The sequence below is a fragment of the Pezoporus occidentalis genome, unplaced genomic scaffold, assembly GCF_034315485.1.
Source record: "Pezoporus occidentalis ecotype Australia unplaced genomic scaffold, CSIRO_AGI_Poc_V1 ctg282, whole genome shotgun sequence".
Lineage (NCBI taxonomy): Eukaryota > Metazoa > Chordata > Aves > Psittaciformes > Psittacidae > Pezoporus > Pezoporus occidentalis.
This window is the reverse complement of record NW_026914741.1, coordinates 12,139-32,223: the sequence shown is the minus strand read 5'-3', so window position 1 is coordinate 32,223 and position 20,085 is coordinate 12,139. Positions and strand designations below refer to the sequence as shown.

The 20,085-nt window shown below is 54.5% G+C and overlaps 1 protein-coding gene across 4 annotated transcripts in view; it reads right to left on the bottom strand.

The window, feature by feature from the left end:
- Positions 1-20,085, bottom strand: part of ZNF609 (zinc finger protein 609) — a 68,153-nt gene that overhangs the window by 36,026 nt on the left and 12,042 nt on the right. For 2 of the 4 annotated variants that reach the window (XM_062625748.1, XM_062625750.1), the window contains exon 2: positions 16,981-17,845. The exons of 1 other annotated variant lie outside the window; for it this stretch is intronic. In XM_062625748.1, coding sequence (XP_062481732.1) covers positions 16,981-17,727 — 747 coding nt within the window. In that variant the 5' untranslated portion in view covers positions 17,728-17,845. The remainder of the gene's footprint in view (positions 1-16,980; positions 17,846-20,085) is intronic. One more of the 4 variants, XM_062625749.1, reaches the window with a different exon arrangement.

Sequence of the window (20,085 nt, the reverse complement as noted above, 5' to 3'; positions counted from 1 at the left end):
CCCAAAGCAGTCTTTTACCAACACAGCATTTGCACAGCGCTGGGAAACCGCCTGTTAAAAACCTGCTTTTGATGTTGCTCGGCACAGCTTTTAATAGGATCATTTCCCTGACCCAGTTCCCCACATGGTTGCAAAAACCCTCTGGCATCGGTGTGGGAAGAGGTGGCCAGGAGAAGGCAGAACACCTCCTGTGTACAGGGAAACTCTGGTGACCACACAAATAGGCAGGAAGATTCCCATGGCCAAGCATACACTGAACACAGACTTTTTGTGGGGAATCTCTCCTCTGAGATCTCCCATCTTCCAAGAGATCATAACCAAGTATCTGTGGTATCCAGAGAGCCGTCTCCCGAAACCTGGCCAGGCTGAAAGTGGTTCAGGACAACAAGCAACACTGGAGATCCAAAAGCAGAACAATACCCCAGCACTGCCCCCATTCCCATGCATCCTGCTCCCTCCAGGTAGGAGCCATCGAGTAGGAAGAGTGTGGCTGTGCTCTTCCCCTGGGCAGCAGGGAGTGCAGCAGAACCTCACATCTCAGCCAGACAATTCAGGACAACCTGACTCTAGGACAAAGGCACAAGAAAATACACACTCTCCTTCTGGGTCAGTTTAGCTAGGGTCAGCACAGCCCCAGTTCACCAAATGCCATCAGATGAAGCTTTGCTTGCCCAGAGCACTGGTCGCGATTCTTCACACGTGGCTTAGGAGGGAGCAACATCCTGAGGTGCAGGCGGGCTTCAGCATGTGCCCACATCCCAACACTGACGCTTTCATGTGCTAGTTGGCTTTGCTGGAGATCCTGCCAGTACAGAACCACCGGGGCATGTGAAAGAGTCACACAATGGTTGAGGTCGGCAGGGACCTCTGAGGTCATCTGGTCCAACCCCCTGCTCAAGCGGGGCCACCCACAGCAGGCTGTCCTGCTCCAGAGAGTGCTTTACATACCCGGCCTGCCTCCATCACCAATGACTCCCAATCCAACACCTCCACAGCAAATCTGTGTGCTACGCATTGTCTCAGGCATGGGAGGCTCTCAAACCACCACTCATCCAAAGGGCTTTGGAAGTCAGATACTGCTGAGACTGAAGGTAGAACCAAACCTGGCTCCTCCACTTCCCTTGCTTCCCCCACAAGGACAACAGGAGAGAATGGCAGCAGCACTGAAGCAGTCAGCACTCACATCCACGTGCCAGCATCCCACATTCTTTGTGATTCAAGGATGACCCTTCAGATCAAGCTGCAAGCCCAAGGCAGCTGCCTCCCACGAAAAACAGCTCTTCTGCAAAGTGAAGCCCAGGCAGCTCTGCTCCAACAGCCAGCTTCCGCCCACCAAAATGCCACCAGGCTGCAAACGGCCCCAGCCACATTCTGCTCCCAAAAAACATACACAGGTAAAAGACTCCTCCCCACGCAGAGAGGGTCTGCTGAGAGAGGACCAAAGCCTTCATCAAACATCACGTATCAGTCCAAAATACACACTTCTCCATAAGAAACAAGATCCAGAACCATGGAATAGTTTGCGTTGGAAAGGACCTTAAGATCATCCAGTTCCAAGCCCCTACACCACAGGCAAGGACACCTCACACTAGACCCTGTTGCCCAAGGCTCTGTCCAACCTGGCCTTGAACACTGCCAGGGAGGGGGCATTTACCACTTCTTTAGGCAGCCTCTGCCAGGGCCTCACCACCCAGATGAAGAGTTGGACACTCAAATATCTTTCCAAGCCTAACAAGTAGCCCTGTGCTGAGCTGTCCATCTCAGTCCAGTAAAAGCCAGCAGCATTTGTCCCTGGAAGGCATGAGCTTCAGGAGCTGCCCCTGGCACTGGGGCACCCGCCTGCCAACAGCAATCACCGTGACACTGGAGCAGTGTCACAGCCCAGCACCAGGATGGGCCCATGAAGCCCCCCAGATTCCTGGCTCAGATGGAGGAGGCTGCTTTCAGCCTCGCTGGGTTACAACACAAGCCAGGCTGCCCATCCTGCCCCATCACCCCAGGCAGCGTGGCTCCTGCTCAGCACAGGTGCCTTTGAGGAGCTCCGTGGGCAGTGCCACCAAGCCTGATGGTGCTTCCACAGTTCTTGTTCCTGGAGCCAAGAGAAGCCCCTGAAAAGGAACATGCATCCCACCAATACGATCTTCTCCAACTTAGCATCAAATCTGTTTATGGAGTCAAGGCTATCAGCCATGACTTTAATCCTCTGCCCAGCATTGGTGGTGCCACGCTCTGTTTGCAACCACCTCCCACTCCTGCTCCCTCCAAAGCCGCTCGTTGTTTGAACTGAGCTCAAGCACGGGCATGCTCAAGGCCTGTCTTTGCATATTACTCAACAGGACACGACAGCCACTGATGTTCTCACCAGGAATGTCTCACCTACAAAACACGAACCCTAAGGCATGCGCTTATGGAGAGGTACTATCCATATTGACAGGATATGAAAGTCACCAGCCAAGAGGTTCAGAAGAAAGTCCTCGTACAAGCACACTTTTCTTAATAGCACCTTAAGAGTTGTCAGCATTCAGTTAATCATGAACTGACCCCATAAAACCAACCTAAGTCCTTTGGGAGAGGCACAGTACAGGACAGAGAAGAACTGGATCCCCTGCAAGCCAGGCGAGCATGTTAAGCTTCCTGCAGCAGATCTAACTCTGCCCCCTACAAAGCAGATGGCATCCAAAGCATTATTTTGTTTCAGGGCCACACAACTTTGGAGAACACATGCTGCATGTACCTACACATCTCGTCAAGGAAGAGGCGTAGCTCCCTCTCACTGCACAAGTTGTCAAACAAAGTCACAGCATACGGACATGGGATTTCAGCAAAAACACTGCCAGAAGGAGCATGACGAGGGGGCAGAGTTAAACTGCAGCACTCAGCTCTGCACTTTCCAGGTGCTGAGAACCAAACGCTCCAGAGCTGCACCACCCTCCTTTGCAGATGGCTCTTCATACAGTACATTAAAGACCATCCCTATCATGTTGTCACCACTGCACCCTCAACACCTAAAGCTGAGCCAGCTATCAGCCTTGTTACGTCAGCTTGTCACAGGATCAGATGCTAAAGGAGCAAAAGCAACTCATTGCAGGGGGTGAGGAAGATGGATGTGTGCAGCAGGTTCCAGCCTGTTCCCACCAATCCAACCACGTGCACACAGATCCTTCCTCTCACAGACTCGGTCACCTCGACCACAACTCCCTGCAACTTCCCTGACCGCCATGAGATCACCTCACACAGCACGTGGCAAACTCAAACACCTCACAGTCCTCTAACCCCCAGCAGGAGCAACCAACTGGAGCATGCTCCCTGTGCTCACCCACAAATTGCTGTACAAGGGGAAGTCCCAAAAGCAGTACATAGTCTCAAGCAAAGATTATTTTGGCAGCTTTATCCAAACGGTTCTCACTCCCTTAGCCTCTTCTTGAATGAAAGCACCTTTAGGAAAACAGTCCAGATGTTGGAGTATCAATAAACCAAAAAGCACTGGCACACCGCAGTCTTGAGGAGCCCGTCACAAATAAACACAACTTTGGGGGGTTCTGCTCAGCAGCGCCAGGCCCACACTCAGAAACCAAAACTCCACGCTCACCTCGCCGGGACTCCGGCAGTAAAAGCTGGTTTGGGTTATGCATCTGCAGGACAAGCACAGAAAGAACCACTCTTGCAGCTCTCCTTCCCCTAAATGGTCAAGCTACTCGTACCACTCCATGGGGTTTTAATCACATTTTCCAAAATAACCATTTACAGAAGGAGTTACAGCTGAGCCAAACCCCAAAAGGAGAAACTTGAGCTGAGAAGCTGTTACTGGAAACTCACCATCAGCTCTGAGTGAGGCTCTGGAGAGCTCAGATTAATCTCTCATCACAGCAACAGGTCTGTCCAAGCAAGGAGACACCCCTCACATATGCCTCAGTTTGAACCCAGACGTCACCCACAAGGGCTTTGAACCTCACAGCAGCATTTCTCACTCCCAACAGCATTCACCATCAGCAACTTAGCACCACAGAACCACAGAACAGTTTGGGTCGGATAGGACCTTCAAAGACTCTAGTCCAGCCCCCTGCCATGGGCAGAGATGTCTTTCACTAGACCACACTGCTCCGAGCCCCATCCAACCCAGTCTTGAACACTTCCTGTCATGGCGCATCCACAACTTCTCTAGGAAACGTCTTCCAGTTTCACCACCATCAGCATGAAAACATTTCTTCCTTATGGCCAATTTAAATCTCCCCTCTTTCAAACTGTTGCCCCTTGTTCTGTCACTGCAGCCTCTGGTAAAAGGTCTCCCTCCATCTGCCTTATGAACAGTCTTCATACATTGCAAGGATGCAATCTGTGGATTCCCAGAGCCTCCTCCAGGCTGACCCAGCCCAGCTCTCAGCCTGTCTCCAGAGCAGAGCTGCTCCAGCCCTAAGACCATTTTCACGGCTCTCTACCAGACCTGCTCCAACAGCTCCACATCCTTGCTGTGCTGGAGACCCCAGAGCTGGACGCAGGACTGCAGAGCAAAGAAGGAGCATCCCCTCCCTTGATCCACCTGCCACGGTTCTTTTGATGCAGCCCAGGCTGGCCAGGAGCTACTGGCTCCTGCCTGGGGTGATGGGAGCAGTGCCAGCTCATGTCCCATTCAATCACCCACCAGTACCCACAAAACCGGGTGAGAAAGCACACCGCTTCTCCACAGGGCTGCTCTCAATCCATTCACCCCCCCAGCCTGCACCAACAGCGGAGACTGTGCAGACCCAGGCGCAGGACGTTACACTTGGCTCTGTTGATTTTCACAAGGTTCACATGAGCCCACTCCTCCAGCCTGTCAAGTCAACTTCTTGAAGAAAACCACTCAATTCACACCACTGCCCCAGTGTGCACGGCCACCACTACTATAACTTCAGCAACCTTCTCCTCAGCCACACTGGCCATGGCCAGCAGGTCCGGGACAACTTTCATCAACTGCTCTGCCTCACCTCCAGCTGAGAGCAAGTCTTCAGCATGCTGAAGGCAGCCTATCTTCTCCCTCCTCTCACCCTGCCCGGGGCAGGCAGGAACACTGATAGGATACCACTAAACTGGCAAGAAGAAACCCAACCCTCCCAAGCCACGGCCCCATCTCTGCCCTTTCCATTCATTGCCGATCTCAGCGTGAAGCGCGCTTGTCAGAAGATTTCTTGGGTTTCCTTCAGTTCTTCTGCCAAGTTCTGATTAAAATCTTCCTAAGTACTTTTCTCTTTATTCGATTTATTGAGGAGTAAACCGGACCCAGAGCAGCACCGAGTGCCAGAGCTGATATCCACCCCGACAGCCACACCATTGACTCCCACAATGGCTCATTAGGATCAATGGGAAATTGAAAGCAATTCTCTTCCCTTATCAGACCATCAGCTCCCAGAGGAGACTGGGGTTTAATGGCCTTGCTCACTAGTGGGAGGCTGGAATCACTCATTAGCATGTGCTGCTGAGGCACCTCTCACCAGGCATTGCTTTAGTGCCATGTTTGAAGCAGGATGACCAGGGACGATGGCTCCCAAAAGCTCCCAACAATGGAGCAGTGGGTAAGGAGCAAAGCACAGCACCATAACACAGGTCTCCATGCCCAGAAACCATGGTCCCATCTACCAAAAGTGGTCCCCTGCCCCAACTTAATGTGCTTTGCCTCATGATGGTGGCTTCAAATGAGGAGCCAACCTCTCATCATGGGCTCCTTGTGCTACCAGCTTGGGTTCTGCACCAAATTGGATTCTCTGCTTGCCCAGAAAATCTGGCCGCTTCAGGGGTCTGGAGGATGAAGCTGCTGGTTTACTGCCCAGACACAACAGTCACCTGCAAGTCTGGTGGCTTTTGCTCCTGAGGACAAGGGCTGGAGACCATGGGGACACCATGAAGATGTGGTGCATCTTACCAGTCCTCCTAGCCAAGGGCAGCTGACGAGAGCTCCTTCCCTGTGGGAAAGCGGATGCGTTCGACCCCAGGGCTCAAGCACACTGAAAGCACAGGGTACGGAGGTGGCACAACGGGAACCCCAAAAGAGCCTCTTGCTGCTCACACAACAAGAAAAACCAGAACCGGAACTCCCGCTGCCCTCTCCAGTGTGTCTTCTGCCTTTGAAGGGCCCGCAGAGGGAGGAGCTCCTGCCAGGAGCCAAGGAGCACACAGCCTGGAAATCCCAACATTTCCACTTTTTAATGCCACGCACCTCCTCACGCCCTTGGGGGAATGGGTTAACACTGAACCTACTTAAAGGCCATGGGGGCAGGACACAAACTGGTCCAAGCTACCATTAGCTACCATTGTGTTACCTATCACAGGGAACACCAACAGCTCCTGCCTTCATGATCTGCAGGATGGAACAGAGAGGAACACAGGCTGTGAGCCCCTCAAAAGCAGGGCCTTTTCCTTGGATGTGGCTCCTCCACAAACAACCCCGGCAGCAATCCAGCAAAGCCATGGCATGTTCAATCACCTTTATGCTGGAGGGTGGTTTCATGTGCAGCCTCTGCTTTTCTCATGCAAAATCCACCCCCTGCAGAACACAGCCTGAGAGCTGAACCACTTGTTCCCCCTGCTACCAAGGGGCTTTAACTCTTCCTCAGGTCAGGGCAGCTAAGAAACACTCTGCTTGTGGCTGTAGGGTTCCTACCAAAAGGCTGGTTTCCTTCAAAGGGACATTCAAAGCTCAGCCCCTCCAGCTCCCTTTCCCCTGTACACAAAGCAGATTATTAATAGCCAGTGTGGAAGACCATAAAATACTAAAGAGTTCCTGTACCTTGAAATGTTAATGCTAAGCAAAAAAAAGGAAACCTTCCTGTTAGCAAACTGCTCAGCTCTGTGATATATATATATATACATGGCTGCTCTCCTCCCCTTCAACCACAGAACAGCAAACAGCACCTGAAACCCTGAAATGTCGCTCTCCTCACAAGGCACCTACAGATGCGCTGGTCTCCCAGTGCCCGGGCAGGAGAGGCCTCCCCAGCACACGCCAGCTCTGCCTGATAACTTAGTTACCACCTCAAAGAGCTGACTGGCGCCCGGCCATCCTCCCCTTACAGGATCCTTTCCAGCCTCCCAAAGTGATCTCTCCTGGCCCCAGAGCACCCACGGCCTGGCCCCTGCACTTCCAAGCCTCCCTTCCACACTCGGTTGCTGGGGCTCAGCACCAGCACTCGTGTCCTCCCTTTTCTCCCATGACTTTGCTCCCTCCTGCTTGCAAAAGGCCTTGCTTGCCTCCACCATGGTGGGTCAAGAGGACACGGTGCAGGGACCTGAGGCTGTGTGTCCTGCCAGGGAGGGTGGGTTGGGATCCTAAGCTGGCAGAGCAGCACCAGCTGGAAATACTCGCTTGGAGCTGGCAGAGTCACGTTAACCACGGCTCTCGGCATGCACCATGCTTGGCGTGGAACCACGAGGACAACACAGCCCCTTTGCTGCACTGGCTGGTGATGCGTCACCCAGGCACCAACACCAGCTCTAGCAGCACCCATTATTTCTGGGATGCCCTTCCCAGGGAACAAGCCCCTTTCGGACAACACATCCCACGCCTCTGCTGGGGAACCGCCGGGCAGGTCCTGCTTTGCCCTCTCCAGCCCGGTAGCGACAGGCTTGACCCCAGCAGCAAGCCCCAGCCCTGGGGTCCTCTTCGGCAGCCACCCGGCACACGGCTCGTGCCCCAACAGCCACGGCCACCTGCGAACCAGACAAGCGGGGCTGTTCCCAGCGCAGGAGGCAGCGTTACCTGCACTGCAGTGAGCGCAGGCAGGGACGGAGCGCTCGTTTGCGTAGCACCTGGGGAAGGAATATCACCACACTGCACAGGAATCTCTCACAGGGGAGCGAGTTCCGGGGATGGAGCTGCTTTCTGGCTTGGGAAAATAAACACACCACCACAACCACAGGACCTGTAGCTGTAATGGTGCCTTCTCCACCCAGAGCATCTCGGGTGCTCTCCCTGACAAAGCCCACGCTCATGCCTAACAGGGGAGCATCCCATCCGTGCAGGGATTGGTTTCCCCTTATCCAGGGGGGAAAGTGAAGCAGGGAGCCTCCATCCAGGAGGGGCAGCCATAGCAAAGAGTCCCAACAGGTCCTCTTGCTCCCTTAGCACCAGATGAAAGCTCTTTTGAGTTACATGGTGTCAAATCCCCTTGATGAGACTTTAAATGTGGCGACCTCCATGTCACAACCAGAATTCGAGTTCAGCCTGCAAAGCAGGTGAGCTCTCCACATCACTCACTGCAGCACGCTCCAAGAGACCCCACGAGAGCATGGGCCAGACAGCATCTTAAAATAAATCCAGACAACTCACCGAGGTTTAAACCAATTTCAGTGTCAAGCACAGGGGAAACATCAGCAGATACAAGCACGTGCCATTACCACACCATATAAAAGCTCTGTGGTCAGCGTCTTCCTGCAAAGGGATCTATCCTGTCTGCAGCGGGTGGGGATGGAGCTGGCACCGCTCAGCCAGCCAGGGGCAAGGCTGGGAGCATGGGATGAGGAGAGACGGATGGCACAGGCACCATGCAACCTCCTGGGCTGAGTGCTGCTGGCCAAGGTCACTGCAAGTCCCACGAGAGGCCAGGCAGAGCCCCTGACCCCTCACACCACAGCAAGGTCCCGGCAAAACCCCCATGTGCAGCCCTGGCAGCACCGGCACTGCTGTGATCCCAGCCCTGTCCCTGCGCCAGCTGTGACCTGAGCTCACCCCAGAAAACCCCGGCCACGTTTATTTACACCAGCTCCATCTCTGATCTAGTCCGTGGGCAGGAATGAGTAACAGGGACAGGAATATCTCCAGCAGATGTTGTCACCAAATACAACATAGCATCGGGCTGCTGGTGCCTTTAAATCATTTCAGAGCCCGGCGATTTCTTTCCAGCCCTGGGCTGCCCTCCCCAGCGCTCTGACTCCAGCTGCTGGCTCCACATCTACGATCTTGGGGTGACCCCAGATGAGTCCCGCCTCAAGCTCCAGGTGTTGATCACCACGAGGTAGGAACATCACAAAAAGTCACCCCAAAAAGTCCACTGCAGTGACCTTTTATCCTGCACAAGGGTGCTGCCTGCTATCAGCTCAGAATATTCAGGTGCCCTTTCACTCAACTCATCTCTGAGGTTGCCTGCACACAAGGATGCACAAGGAGGAAGGACTTCACAGCTCCAGCCCAAAGCATCCTCAGAAGCAGCGGCAGAGCAATGCAGCTCTGTGTTTGCATGGCAAACATCAGGAAAGCAGTGGCACAGAAGTTGCCAGGCCTGGAGAAAACAAGAAGGCGGCAGTGAATACCCTACAAGCCAGAACTCAAAAGCAGAGGAAGGGCAAAGCAGGCAACGCTTTGCTTCGCAGCCCTTCCCGAGGCCTCCCCACTGCTGGTGCAGGAGCAGCTTTGCTCATTAGCAGGTTATTCCTGGCGAACTCCCCCTGCATCAGCTCCCGGCAGGGCCGTGGGAGCAGGCGCCAAGTTTTGAAGCCTCGGGGTCACACAGCACTCCAGACACATGCATCTTCCTTTAAAGAAATCTCACTGTGCAGATAAATGGTGCTGGGTAACAGGGGTCATTAGGCTAATAAGCAGCCAGCGCCAGCCTGGGAGCAAAGCAACAAACACAAGAGTCTACCCGAGCCAGTCAGCCTCAAAATCTGACCCATCTCAAGCAGTTACCATCGCCATGGGAGGAGAAACCAGGTCCATGAGTCAGCAGCACCAATCACCCCCAGCCTTCCCATCACAATCTCTAACCAGAGCACTGGGGGGGGTGGATCTGCAGGTTGACTGCACCAAGGAACTGGTGCAAGAAGAAGGCATCCCCCCTCTGCCAGCCTCCTCGCTAGCGCTGTCATTCTGCTTCCATCTTCAGGAATGGGAGATGTTTTCTCCACTTCCTATCACTCTATCCTTGGTGCAGGCCCTGCTTCCCGCTCCAGCAGAGACCGGGCTGTGTTTCAGCACAATGATCTATTCAACAGGATACAGCAACACCGATGGGCATCAAAACTAACTCACTCCTTAACTAATCCTCCCCAGCACTGCCAGCCAGGAGAGCAAACAGCGAGAGAGGCAATTTTTCCTATATAAAAGCTTCCGAGGTGGGACCAGCTGAAGCTCTCGGCCTGCTACCTCTAATGGTTATAAAAAAAAGCCCACATATAAATAACCTCTCAGCAGGAGCCAAAACTCAAAGACTAACCCCATGGTTTTAAGTGAACGAGGCCAATTTCCTCCTTTGTAGCTCTTGACACATGTTGGCTGCATGCCCCCTTCTTGCCTTGTTCCTAGAGCAGAAGGCTCCGGGCGGAGGGTCCAGGGACGATAAGGAAACGAGTGGTGTAATTCCCATGGCCTCCCCACAGCCCTGTCAGCAGCTCTGGAGGCGGCTGATTCCAGCATGGCTGGAGAGAAGAACCCACAAGAGGAGCAGGCAAGAGCCGGCAGCTGCCTGCACCCCCACCACTTCCTTGGGCTGCCAAGGCTGCTCCGGCTGCCATTCTTCAGAGAGCTGAGCCCCGTGGAGCGAGGGGTGGGAAACTGCACTGGGATGGCAAGAAACTGGCTTCTGCCCAGGGCTGTCAGTATGAGCAGGTCCCTACCCAAAGCACTGGGCTTCCCACATGCCTTAAAAACCTGCAGAAAACAGTAGAGCTCTGAAGGATGCAGAGGGAGCTTTGGGGTGGCTGTAAAGCAAAAATTATTTTCACCAAAATGCCTCCATTGGGAGCTTTTCTGCCCACACTCTGACCCCAAGACAAGGAAACCCACCAGGCGCTGCACCTCACATCGAGGTCAAAATCACGAGCACGTCTTTGAAGCATGAGGTTGGGACCAGCCCACGACACCCCATCACAGCTTTGCACCAAATCACAGAGTCACAGAACGGTTTGGGTTGAAGGGACCTTAAAGCCCATCCAGCTCCAACCCCTGCCACGGGCAGGGACACCTTCCACTAGAGCAGCTTGCTGCAAGCCCCTGTGTCCAACCTGGCCTTGAACACTGCCAGGGATGGGGCAGCCACAGCTTCTCTGGGCACCCTGTGCCAGCGCCTCAGCACCCTCCCAGGGAAGAGCTTCTGCCTAAGAGCTCATCTCAGTCTCCCCTCGGGCAGGTTCAAGCCATTCCCCTTGGCCTGTCCCTGCAGGCTGTTTATTAAAGGTCCCACTCCAGCTTTCTTTTCAGCCCCCTTTAGGTATTGGAAGCCATCAAACAACTCCACTTCCCAAACCACCACCCTGAATACAGAGGAGCCCACTTCATCCTCACCTCACTGGGCATCTACACTCAGAGCAGCCTGGGTTTTGCCAAAGCCTTGCATCAAATGTCTTGACATGCGGAATGGGAAAAGCTGTTCTGCTGTGTTGGGTTTTTCTGCAAGCACGGAAGGTGCCCGGCATACAGAAGGCCTGAGCCCTCAGCACAGCATCTCCCTGCTCCCGCACCATTCCTCCGGGAGCTCAGTGGTCAAACCACAGTTGAACCAGTTTGTACTGAGCAAGACACGAAGAGCTGCTGGTAGAGGGTGAGATCAAGTCCTGAAAGGATGCATGGACAGCTCTGGGCAATGTAAAGCAGCTTGCACTGGTGCGACCATCAGCTAGTGAAGGAGAGGACAAGCACTGAGGGACAGCAAGAAGCTGGTGACGGCCAAGATACTGCGACAGAAGGTGCCAGAGCAGAGCTGGAGCCCTTTACACACACTAGCAGGGTGATGTAAAGCAGCAGCACAGGATGAGCAGCCACATCTCCAAAGCCACATTCCATGAGCTACCTCCACGTTCAGGTTGGCGCCAAGCCCAAGGTTGGAGACTGGTGGTCTCCGGGCTCCGCACAGCAGAGCATCACTCTGTCCAAGGTGAAAAGCTGGAAGCAAATACAATATCCAACATACAGAAATGTCTCCAAGAGAGTCTACAGCCATCTCCTGCTGGGCTTGCATCTAAGAGAGCTACTGCCTTCTAGCAAGATTGCACCTCTTCAAGGCAGAGTCATCCAAGCACCTCTTCACCTGAACCCTCACTGCTCCATCCACCACCAAGCCTCATCCCTTTCACCAAAAATGACTGAAAAAGAAGCAGCAGATGTGCTTTGATTCTAGGTAAAGAGTGATTGGGTGGGAGACACCCAGCACTGGGGTGTAATCCCATGTCCTGGTCAGGCTGGCACGGTCACAGCTATAGGAACAGCACGGACACCATGCAAGTTTGCCTCCATGGGTTTAAGGGAAGAATGTCAGCACAGATAACACCACAGCCACACTGCAAACAACTGGACAAGACAGCAGCAGCAGGAAGAGTCCAAGGATGTATTTTGGGGGACTATTTCTTTCTTAGCAGCTGCTACCAGCACCACCTCCAGCACCATGGTGTCCTCCCACAGCACCAGCAGTGTACTTTCACACTGGCTCTGGGGCCCAACCACTGCAGTGTTCCCCACCTTACACTGTCCCCTTCCCATCGGGCCACCCAGAGCAGGCATCTCTGCTCAGAGCACGTGCAGAGCATACCCACGCTGTGGCCTAGGGTAAAATTCAGGGCACAAAATGCACCGGTGGCTTTTGCCCCCTCTTTCGCAGAGGGCCAGGACCGAACCCAGCCTCCTTGCTGCCCAAACCCGCAGCGCACGTGACACAGGGAGGCTTTGAGGAGAGCCGAGCCTCAGCGGGCTCTGTTTGCCCTTCCCTTGTTTGCAGCAGTGTCGCATCTGGGCGCTCCTCGCAAGAGGAGAGAGGGGAAAAAAAGAGAAGAAAAAATCCCGCCTCCTCCTGCTGAACAACCTCTCCATCACAACAAAGCCCGAGCGGCAGCCAAGAGCTGGGAGCCCCTTTTGTCTAATGCTCACCATGCCCTGGGCAGGCCGGTGCTGCAGCGCGGGCGCAGGGCAGGGGGCCAGGCACAGCACAGGGCGAGAGGAGCCAGGGTCGGCTCAGCCCCACGGGAGCAGCTGTGGGGCAGGGGGGGGACAGGGGCTCCCCAGCCCGGCCGGCACTGCTCCCCCATACACGGCCATTTTGCTGAGCACAGCGGCTCACCCAGAGCAGGCATTCCCTGCGAACCAAACCTCAGCTCCAGGGTGCCCAAGGCCCCACAGCTTGCTGCTCAACACAGCAGGGACAGACCCAGTTGCTGGTCCACACGCTCCAGACATGCTGCATTAGCACAGGCTCATTTCCCTCCCTGCTGCAAAAAGTACTAAGCTCCCACTCCTGCCCTAAATGTCTTCTGGGGCTCCAGCAGCCTTGGCTGGTGCAAGGAGCTGCCCAGGTACCAAAGCACAGCCCAAGGCAAACCTGCGCTAGGTGCTCAGCACACCCCACAGAGCCTGGAAGGTCTCAACAGGGGTTACTGCCAACAGGCTTCATCAGGATAGGCCCCATCACTGGCAAAGTTAATGCTTGTGTCCCAACACAAGAGATAGCATCAGGCTCAAGGAGGGTACGTAACAAGCCAGGGCAAGCCGCAACAGGAGGCTGGATACGGCCAGATAAGCACCTAGAAAAGGGGTATTTGGGATATTCAGCTCCCAAGGCTTCAGCAACCAGAGGAGCTGTGCAGTTACACTGGCAAAACACATCCCGTCAATCCCATGGGCTGTGTCCATAGGCTCTATCACTGTCATGATGTCAGACACGTGTCACCTTGTCCTGTGTCAGACACAAGGAGCAAGGGTGATCTCGCCCACGGACACCACACCAGCTCGAGCAGCCGCTGACATGAAAGGGTGGCCAAAAATCCCAAAGCAAAGCTGCTTCCTATACCCAGAAGGACTGAGAGCTGCAAAATGTTACAGTGAGATATTTAAAGAGCACAAAAGCAGAAGGAGGGGCAAAGAGCGAGCTGACTGTGGCACCAAGGCACCTTGTTCAAGGAAAAATACTCACTGCTAAAGTGCTCTTTAATCCTCAAGGAAAAATAGTCTCAGCTAAAGTGCTCTTTAATCCAGCCAAGGAGATCCAACAAAACCTCCTGGCTGGAGGCTGACTGCTCAGAATGCACGTAGGTATAGGGAGGTCATCTACCCCGGGCTGAAGGCGGTGAAGAAAGAGACGTTCTCTCTTTCTTCATCCCCAGATGGAGACCAGCCTCCCTGCCTGAAACGGAAGTGGGAGCAGCACAGGGTTAAGCAGAGGACAAGCTGCTGGAGACCAAAGGTTGGGCTGAGTCACAATGTGGCTGTTCCTGTTTCGGCCTGAGCAAGTTTCTCTCTTCCCAGGCAGGGCTTGTCCCCAGGCCTCAAGGAACCAGCCGCCTCCGTCCCCCTCTACTGCTGCTGCCCTCCCACCACCAGCAGGTACCTGTGCTCTTCACTTGTCCTTCAGATTCCACACCGGGCATCTCTGCAGCTTCCAGGAAACAGGAAGAGCCCAACACCACTGCCCACCTCCACCTCATCAGCCATTAGCCCTTCCTCAGGCTCTTCCTCGAGAAATAAAACTGCTTTCCCACCTCTCACCATGCAGACACCTTTCTTCTCACCCTCAGCTTTCCCGAACTGAAGGAATCCATCTAGCTGACAAAAGAGAGCTGATGGCTCCTCCCGAGTGCAAATGTGACACCATTTCCTGCAATTCCAGACCTTAAATCACTTCTCAAAACACGGCTGTGTTTGTATCTATGTGGTTGTACCAGAACCTGGACAAGGCAGAACCATCCTTACAGGGTATCTGTACAAAGATGATACAACAGCATGGGTTGAAGGGACCTTAAAGCTCATCCAGTTCCAACCCCTGCCACGGGCAGGGACACCCTCCACTAGAGCAGCTTGCTCCAAGCGCCTGTGTCCAACCTGGCCTTGAACCCTGCCAGGGATGGGGCAGCCACAGCTTCTCTGGGCACCCTGTGCTAGCACTTCAGCACCCTCACAGGGAAGAACTTTGACCTGCTGGTCATGCAGCCCAGGATACAACCAGCTTTCTGGGCTGCGAGGGCGCAGCAACAGCTCATGTTGTTTATCACCCACCAGTACCCCATGGTCTTTCTCCACAGGGTTGCTCTTAATTTATTCACCCTCAACTCTGCACCAACAGTGGGGATTGTCCCAGCACAGGTGTGGGACCTTGCACTTGGCTCTACTGAACTTCATGAGGTTCACATGGGCCCACTCCTCCAGCCTGCCAAGGTCCATGATGTTTGGTCCCTCTCTTCATAATCCCCACCTCACTTTGGCAATTCTATCAGCAAAGGGCTTCTGCAGCTGCATCAAGGGAAAGAAATAAATCTTTAATACTAAAAGCACATGCAAAGCCATGCAGGGCACAACAAAAGGTCCAGCCAGTTCCCACAGTTTTCACAGTGGCCAGCAGCAGATGGCTATGAAGGAATGTAACAGCCAAACATGTTGAGATATTTCCCAAACCACTTCCCAAGCTCCAGCCCTCCTATGGCTTTCTCCAAAAGACACTGCCCTGTACACCCGACCATGCGCTCCTCCTCCACAAATCCACCCAGGTGCCCCAGAGCATCGGTGAACTTCCAGCATCCAGTTTCTGCAGCAGCATTCAAGCCCACCATGCAAAAGAGCACCTGCTCCTCTTCCTGGTTTCATTCACTCTGGTTCCACAGCCAGAAAGGACAAGGCTACAACACGTCACCTTCACACCACTCCTTAATCTTACAGGCTTCAGTCACCTGCTCCAGGAGCCTTCCCCTCGAGCAGAGGAAGCACTGACCTACTTAGCAACTCTTCTCCCATGGCTGACCATCCCCACCAGCCTTTTCTCCACGTATGCTCTTTTTGTGGATGTTAAAAATAGGCTCAGCAACTCTCCCAACCCCACTGAGCATTCCCCACACGACCCTTCCTGGTGCACAGCACTGGGATCCCCACGCCAAAGCAGAAACTCTCCCAGGGAGCCCCCAGCTGCAGACACAGCAAACCCACACCCCTGACACCCCCCGGTCACCCTCCCCACACCCCAGCACGTTCTGGCAGCACCAGGGCTCAGACACCCCAAACCCACACCCCACGCACAGCAAACGAGTGGCTTCACAGGCATGGACCAGCAACACCATGAGTGCAGCTGCTGCGGGGAGCTTCTGCTCCAAGCATGAAGAAAACTCCAAGCACTCAACATGTTCTCCCATCTGCCCACAGCAACCACCTCACTTGAGATCACTGAGAAACAAGCTCCCTCCGCTCCAGCAGCGGCATTCAGAGCTGGCTGCGCACCCCTCAGAGCCAAGCGCCGCTCAGACGGACACACGGCCGTTCACTGGAAAGGCTTTTTGTACCCCTGGTGACCTGGAAGAGCAGCTTCACCAGCTCAGCATCACTGCTGCATGTCAGCAAGGAGCGACATGTACAAACATCACCCACAGCAACCTGTCCTCCCGAGGCTGAACGTCACAAGTGGGACAAAGCCTAGAAACCAACAGCAGAACAAGAAACGAGGCGGTGACTCCTGTCAGCCCTTCACCTAGTGCTTGTCTACACGCCCACAGGAATCCCACATTTACTAACACGTTAAGGTCTCCTCTCTGCAAATGATGCAACCACAGAGAAATAAACTCCCCCAGGAGCTGCAGGGAGCTTTCACACAGGAGTTAAAGACACCAGGAAGCAGAGCATGGTGGCCAACAGACACGGCCCTGTCCCATCAGGAGCTGCAGCAGGCAGGTGACTAGGACATCACCTTCATATTAACCCAGGTTCCTCCCACAGGAGCTGAACAGGCTCGGACCTGCTTGGCACAGACACAGCACTGAAGAAACCAAATCCCCGAGGGTAGGGCAGGCTGGTGCCCTGACGCACGGTGGCTGCAGGCTGTTTGCTGGTGCAAAGCTTGACCAGTGCCCTCCCATCGCCACATCCAGACCACCAGCCAAACCATCTTCACACCAGAACCGGGAGGCACCAGCCATACGTCAGGGCTGGCCCCCAACAGCACAAGACACGTGTGGTCCTGCTGCAAGTTCCGCAGCAGCACGTCCCAGCACAGGAGTGACCATCAGAGTCAAGCAGCAGCGTCGTCTCCACCCACACCCCAACACCTCTCTTACCTTCTCCGACTTCACCTTTTTCAGCTGTCGGCACTCGCTTTCCCCATCCTCCAGCTCCGACTTAACTCCCAAGGGATTGAGTGCAGCTCCCGTGTCAATAGCTATACTCCCAAGCTGCTCGGCAGCAGCAGGCTCTGTCCCCTGGCCCCCATCATACTGTCCCACCCTCACTGCCAGGGCCAGGGGCTGCAGCACGCTGGGCTCCTTCTCCGATGCAGCCCCTGCACCTTCACTCCTTTCCTTCTTGCTTTTGGACGAGCCGCCCTCCTTCTCCTTCTTGGAGCCGGCCACGCTGCGAGATGCCTTGGCCGATTTCTCTGAGCCCTTTGGGGTGACGGCAGGCACCAAGCTGCCCGAGTTCGCACCATCCCCAGCGCGCCCTTGAGCCTCCTTCTTGCCACCAGCTCCCTCGCTGGGAGTGAATAAGGAAGTCCCTGGGGCTGGCTTGCCACTGTCCTTGCCAGTCTTGCTCCTTTTCGACTTGGATTTGCCTTCCTTGCCCTGCGGGCCCGGCACCGGGCTCACAAACTTGATGTTATCCGGCAGGGTCGCCACCGCGTTGGGTGCCGGGAGCCCCACCTCTTTGGAGCCCGACATTTCCAATTTCTGCTGATCCTTCTCCAAATCAGCGTCCAGGTCAATGATGAGATTCCCTACGCCAATGTCCCACTCATCCCCGCTGTCGTACGTCTCAACCGGGTTCGCATCAATTCCTTTCCCTCCGGAAGCTCCGCTGCTCAAGGACATCTTAGAGTTAACAGCCCCTCACAGTTCAAGGTTCTTCCCTGCCTCCACACCCTGGGGGTCACCTACGTCCTTGGGGGGCTTCCAGTGGTCTGGGTCTGCCCAGGTGACGGCATCGCTGCTGGAAAGGAGAACAAAGAGAACAGGGTTACACAAGAAATGCCCAGACAGACAGATCTGAAGGTCAGAAGAGCCACAAGTGCAGGCAGAAGCAGTCCTGGGCAGGGGGAAAGCCCCCAACCTCCCAAATCCCCATCACACAGCACGAGGCAACATCCTCCTGCTGCCCACACCCCCCGGGCTGGGGCTGCTCCTCAGCCATCCCTGCAGCAGCAGCAGCCATCTGGCACTGGTCCCTCGATCAATACCAGCCCTGGCAGGTCACAGCTCTCGGCTCCACAAGACATTACTCACACGTTTCCCTGCTCACCATTTCTCTCTGAATTATCGAGCGCTGCCCCTGGGAGGGAGGATTGATTCCTCTCCTGCTGATGCCACTCAGGGGGAGGGCTCCTGTCCAGACCAGAGCCACTTGCCAGGGAAGTCAAGTGCCTCAGTGGGAAATAAATCCCAAGTTTTCAAGCACCTGTGACACTTGGGACACATCGAGCATCCGCTGAAGGCCGAACCGCAGCAGGAAGTGCAGGCTTTCCATTCCACGGCTCCAAGCAGCACAACACTGCTCTGGTTTTGGGACATTAAACTACTGTCACCTTCAGCACGATGAGCCTGCTGGCTTCGAATGATGGGAGACAGAGACACAGCTGCACAAGTACTGGTCTTAACTGGGAAGAGGGGGATCAGCCCTACCTGCCTGCGCCATGGCAGACCCCAAAGAGCCCAAAAGTTCTACTCCCGACTTCCCCAAGGCAATAAGGGAGGAAAAAAAAACAGACACCCACACACAACCTGGAAACACCAGAGCCCTCACTGGGATTCACTCCTGGCAATTACACTGAGACACAATTAACACATGAAACAGCTTCTCCCCAGCAGCCACCCAGCCAGGTCCTTGGCCCCAGGTCCTTGGCCCCAGCCACCTGCTTTCCAGATCGCTTAAGAACTCCTTGAGCACCCATTTGGATGCAGCTCCTCTCCACCAGCACCATTCCACTTTTCCCCAACAAGCTCCAGGCCTGCCTGCTCCCAGTACTATTTATGAGCAACACTTCAAAAAACAGGCGACTTAAAAAGAAATGAGAAGGAAAAACAAGAAAAAAAAACTCCACATAGGCACAAATTTCTTCAAACCCAGCAGGCAGGAGCCTGGAAAGCAGCTTCACGGTGCGTTTCCAGAGATGCAAACACTGTAGAAATGCCAGGGATTCTTTCATCAGACAGGCTGCCACAGCCAGACCTTTTTCCATCTGCTCCCCACAGCATCCTCGGCTCCGTATAGCTAATAATCTGCTCTCTGACAGGTCATTACGGAGATTTTTAACCCCAGGAGCTAGGGGCTAGCATCAAGCTGGAAATGAAAAGCACTGACCTCTCATTTCAGTGGCAGAGAAAGTGCCGAATCAGGAGATCACTTTGCGCACCGGTATCACTAACAGCTTCCCAAAGCCACCCTGGAGGTTTCTATCGTCACCTCCTCCTGCCCCAGCACTTGCTCCCCAGCCCCAAGCCAGGGCATCCAACCCAACCTGCCCTCCAGAGCCTCCCTCCAAACCACAGATGGGGCCAGGAACCAGCAGTGACCATCTCATTGCCGCACGGCACAGACCTCTGTGGCTGGTGCACAGCCAGCTCCCTTTGTGTCATGGATCCACTCTGATTCCTTTGTCCAGGGGGGCAGAGCTGGGAACAAGGTGGATGAACCCAATTTTTATCTGCTAACAGCCCCTTCCTGGCCAAAAGCTGTGACACAGCATCCAGCTACAACCCTGCTGGACTGGGCTTGGGGACATGGCACTGGACCAACACATGGGATGAGGCTCAGGCTCCATCTCCAAGAGCTGTCCACCCAGGGCTGGAGCATGCCAAGGGCCACAGCCAGCTCAGAGCAGGGGGACAAACCGGCCTCACAGTCACAGCAGGATGACAGACAACCCACAGGGTTGTGTTGCAACAGGCACAGCACCTCCTTGACGCCAGTTTGGATGGCTCCCAGCTCACACAGGGAGCTCACCTTGCTGTACGTGTGCATATATACATGCACATATACGTAAGTAATATTTATATATACATGAAATAAGGAGAGCAGATGAGCGGGACTCGGGTCTGGAACTATGCAAAGAGCAGCAGCGTTTGCCAATTCCTACCACAACAAAAGGAAGAAGGAGCCCAGAAGGCCGCTGGGTCTCTGGTGATTAGAGAGCCAGGAACAATCAAAGGGCTCAAAAACAAGAAGAGAAAAAA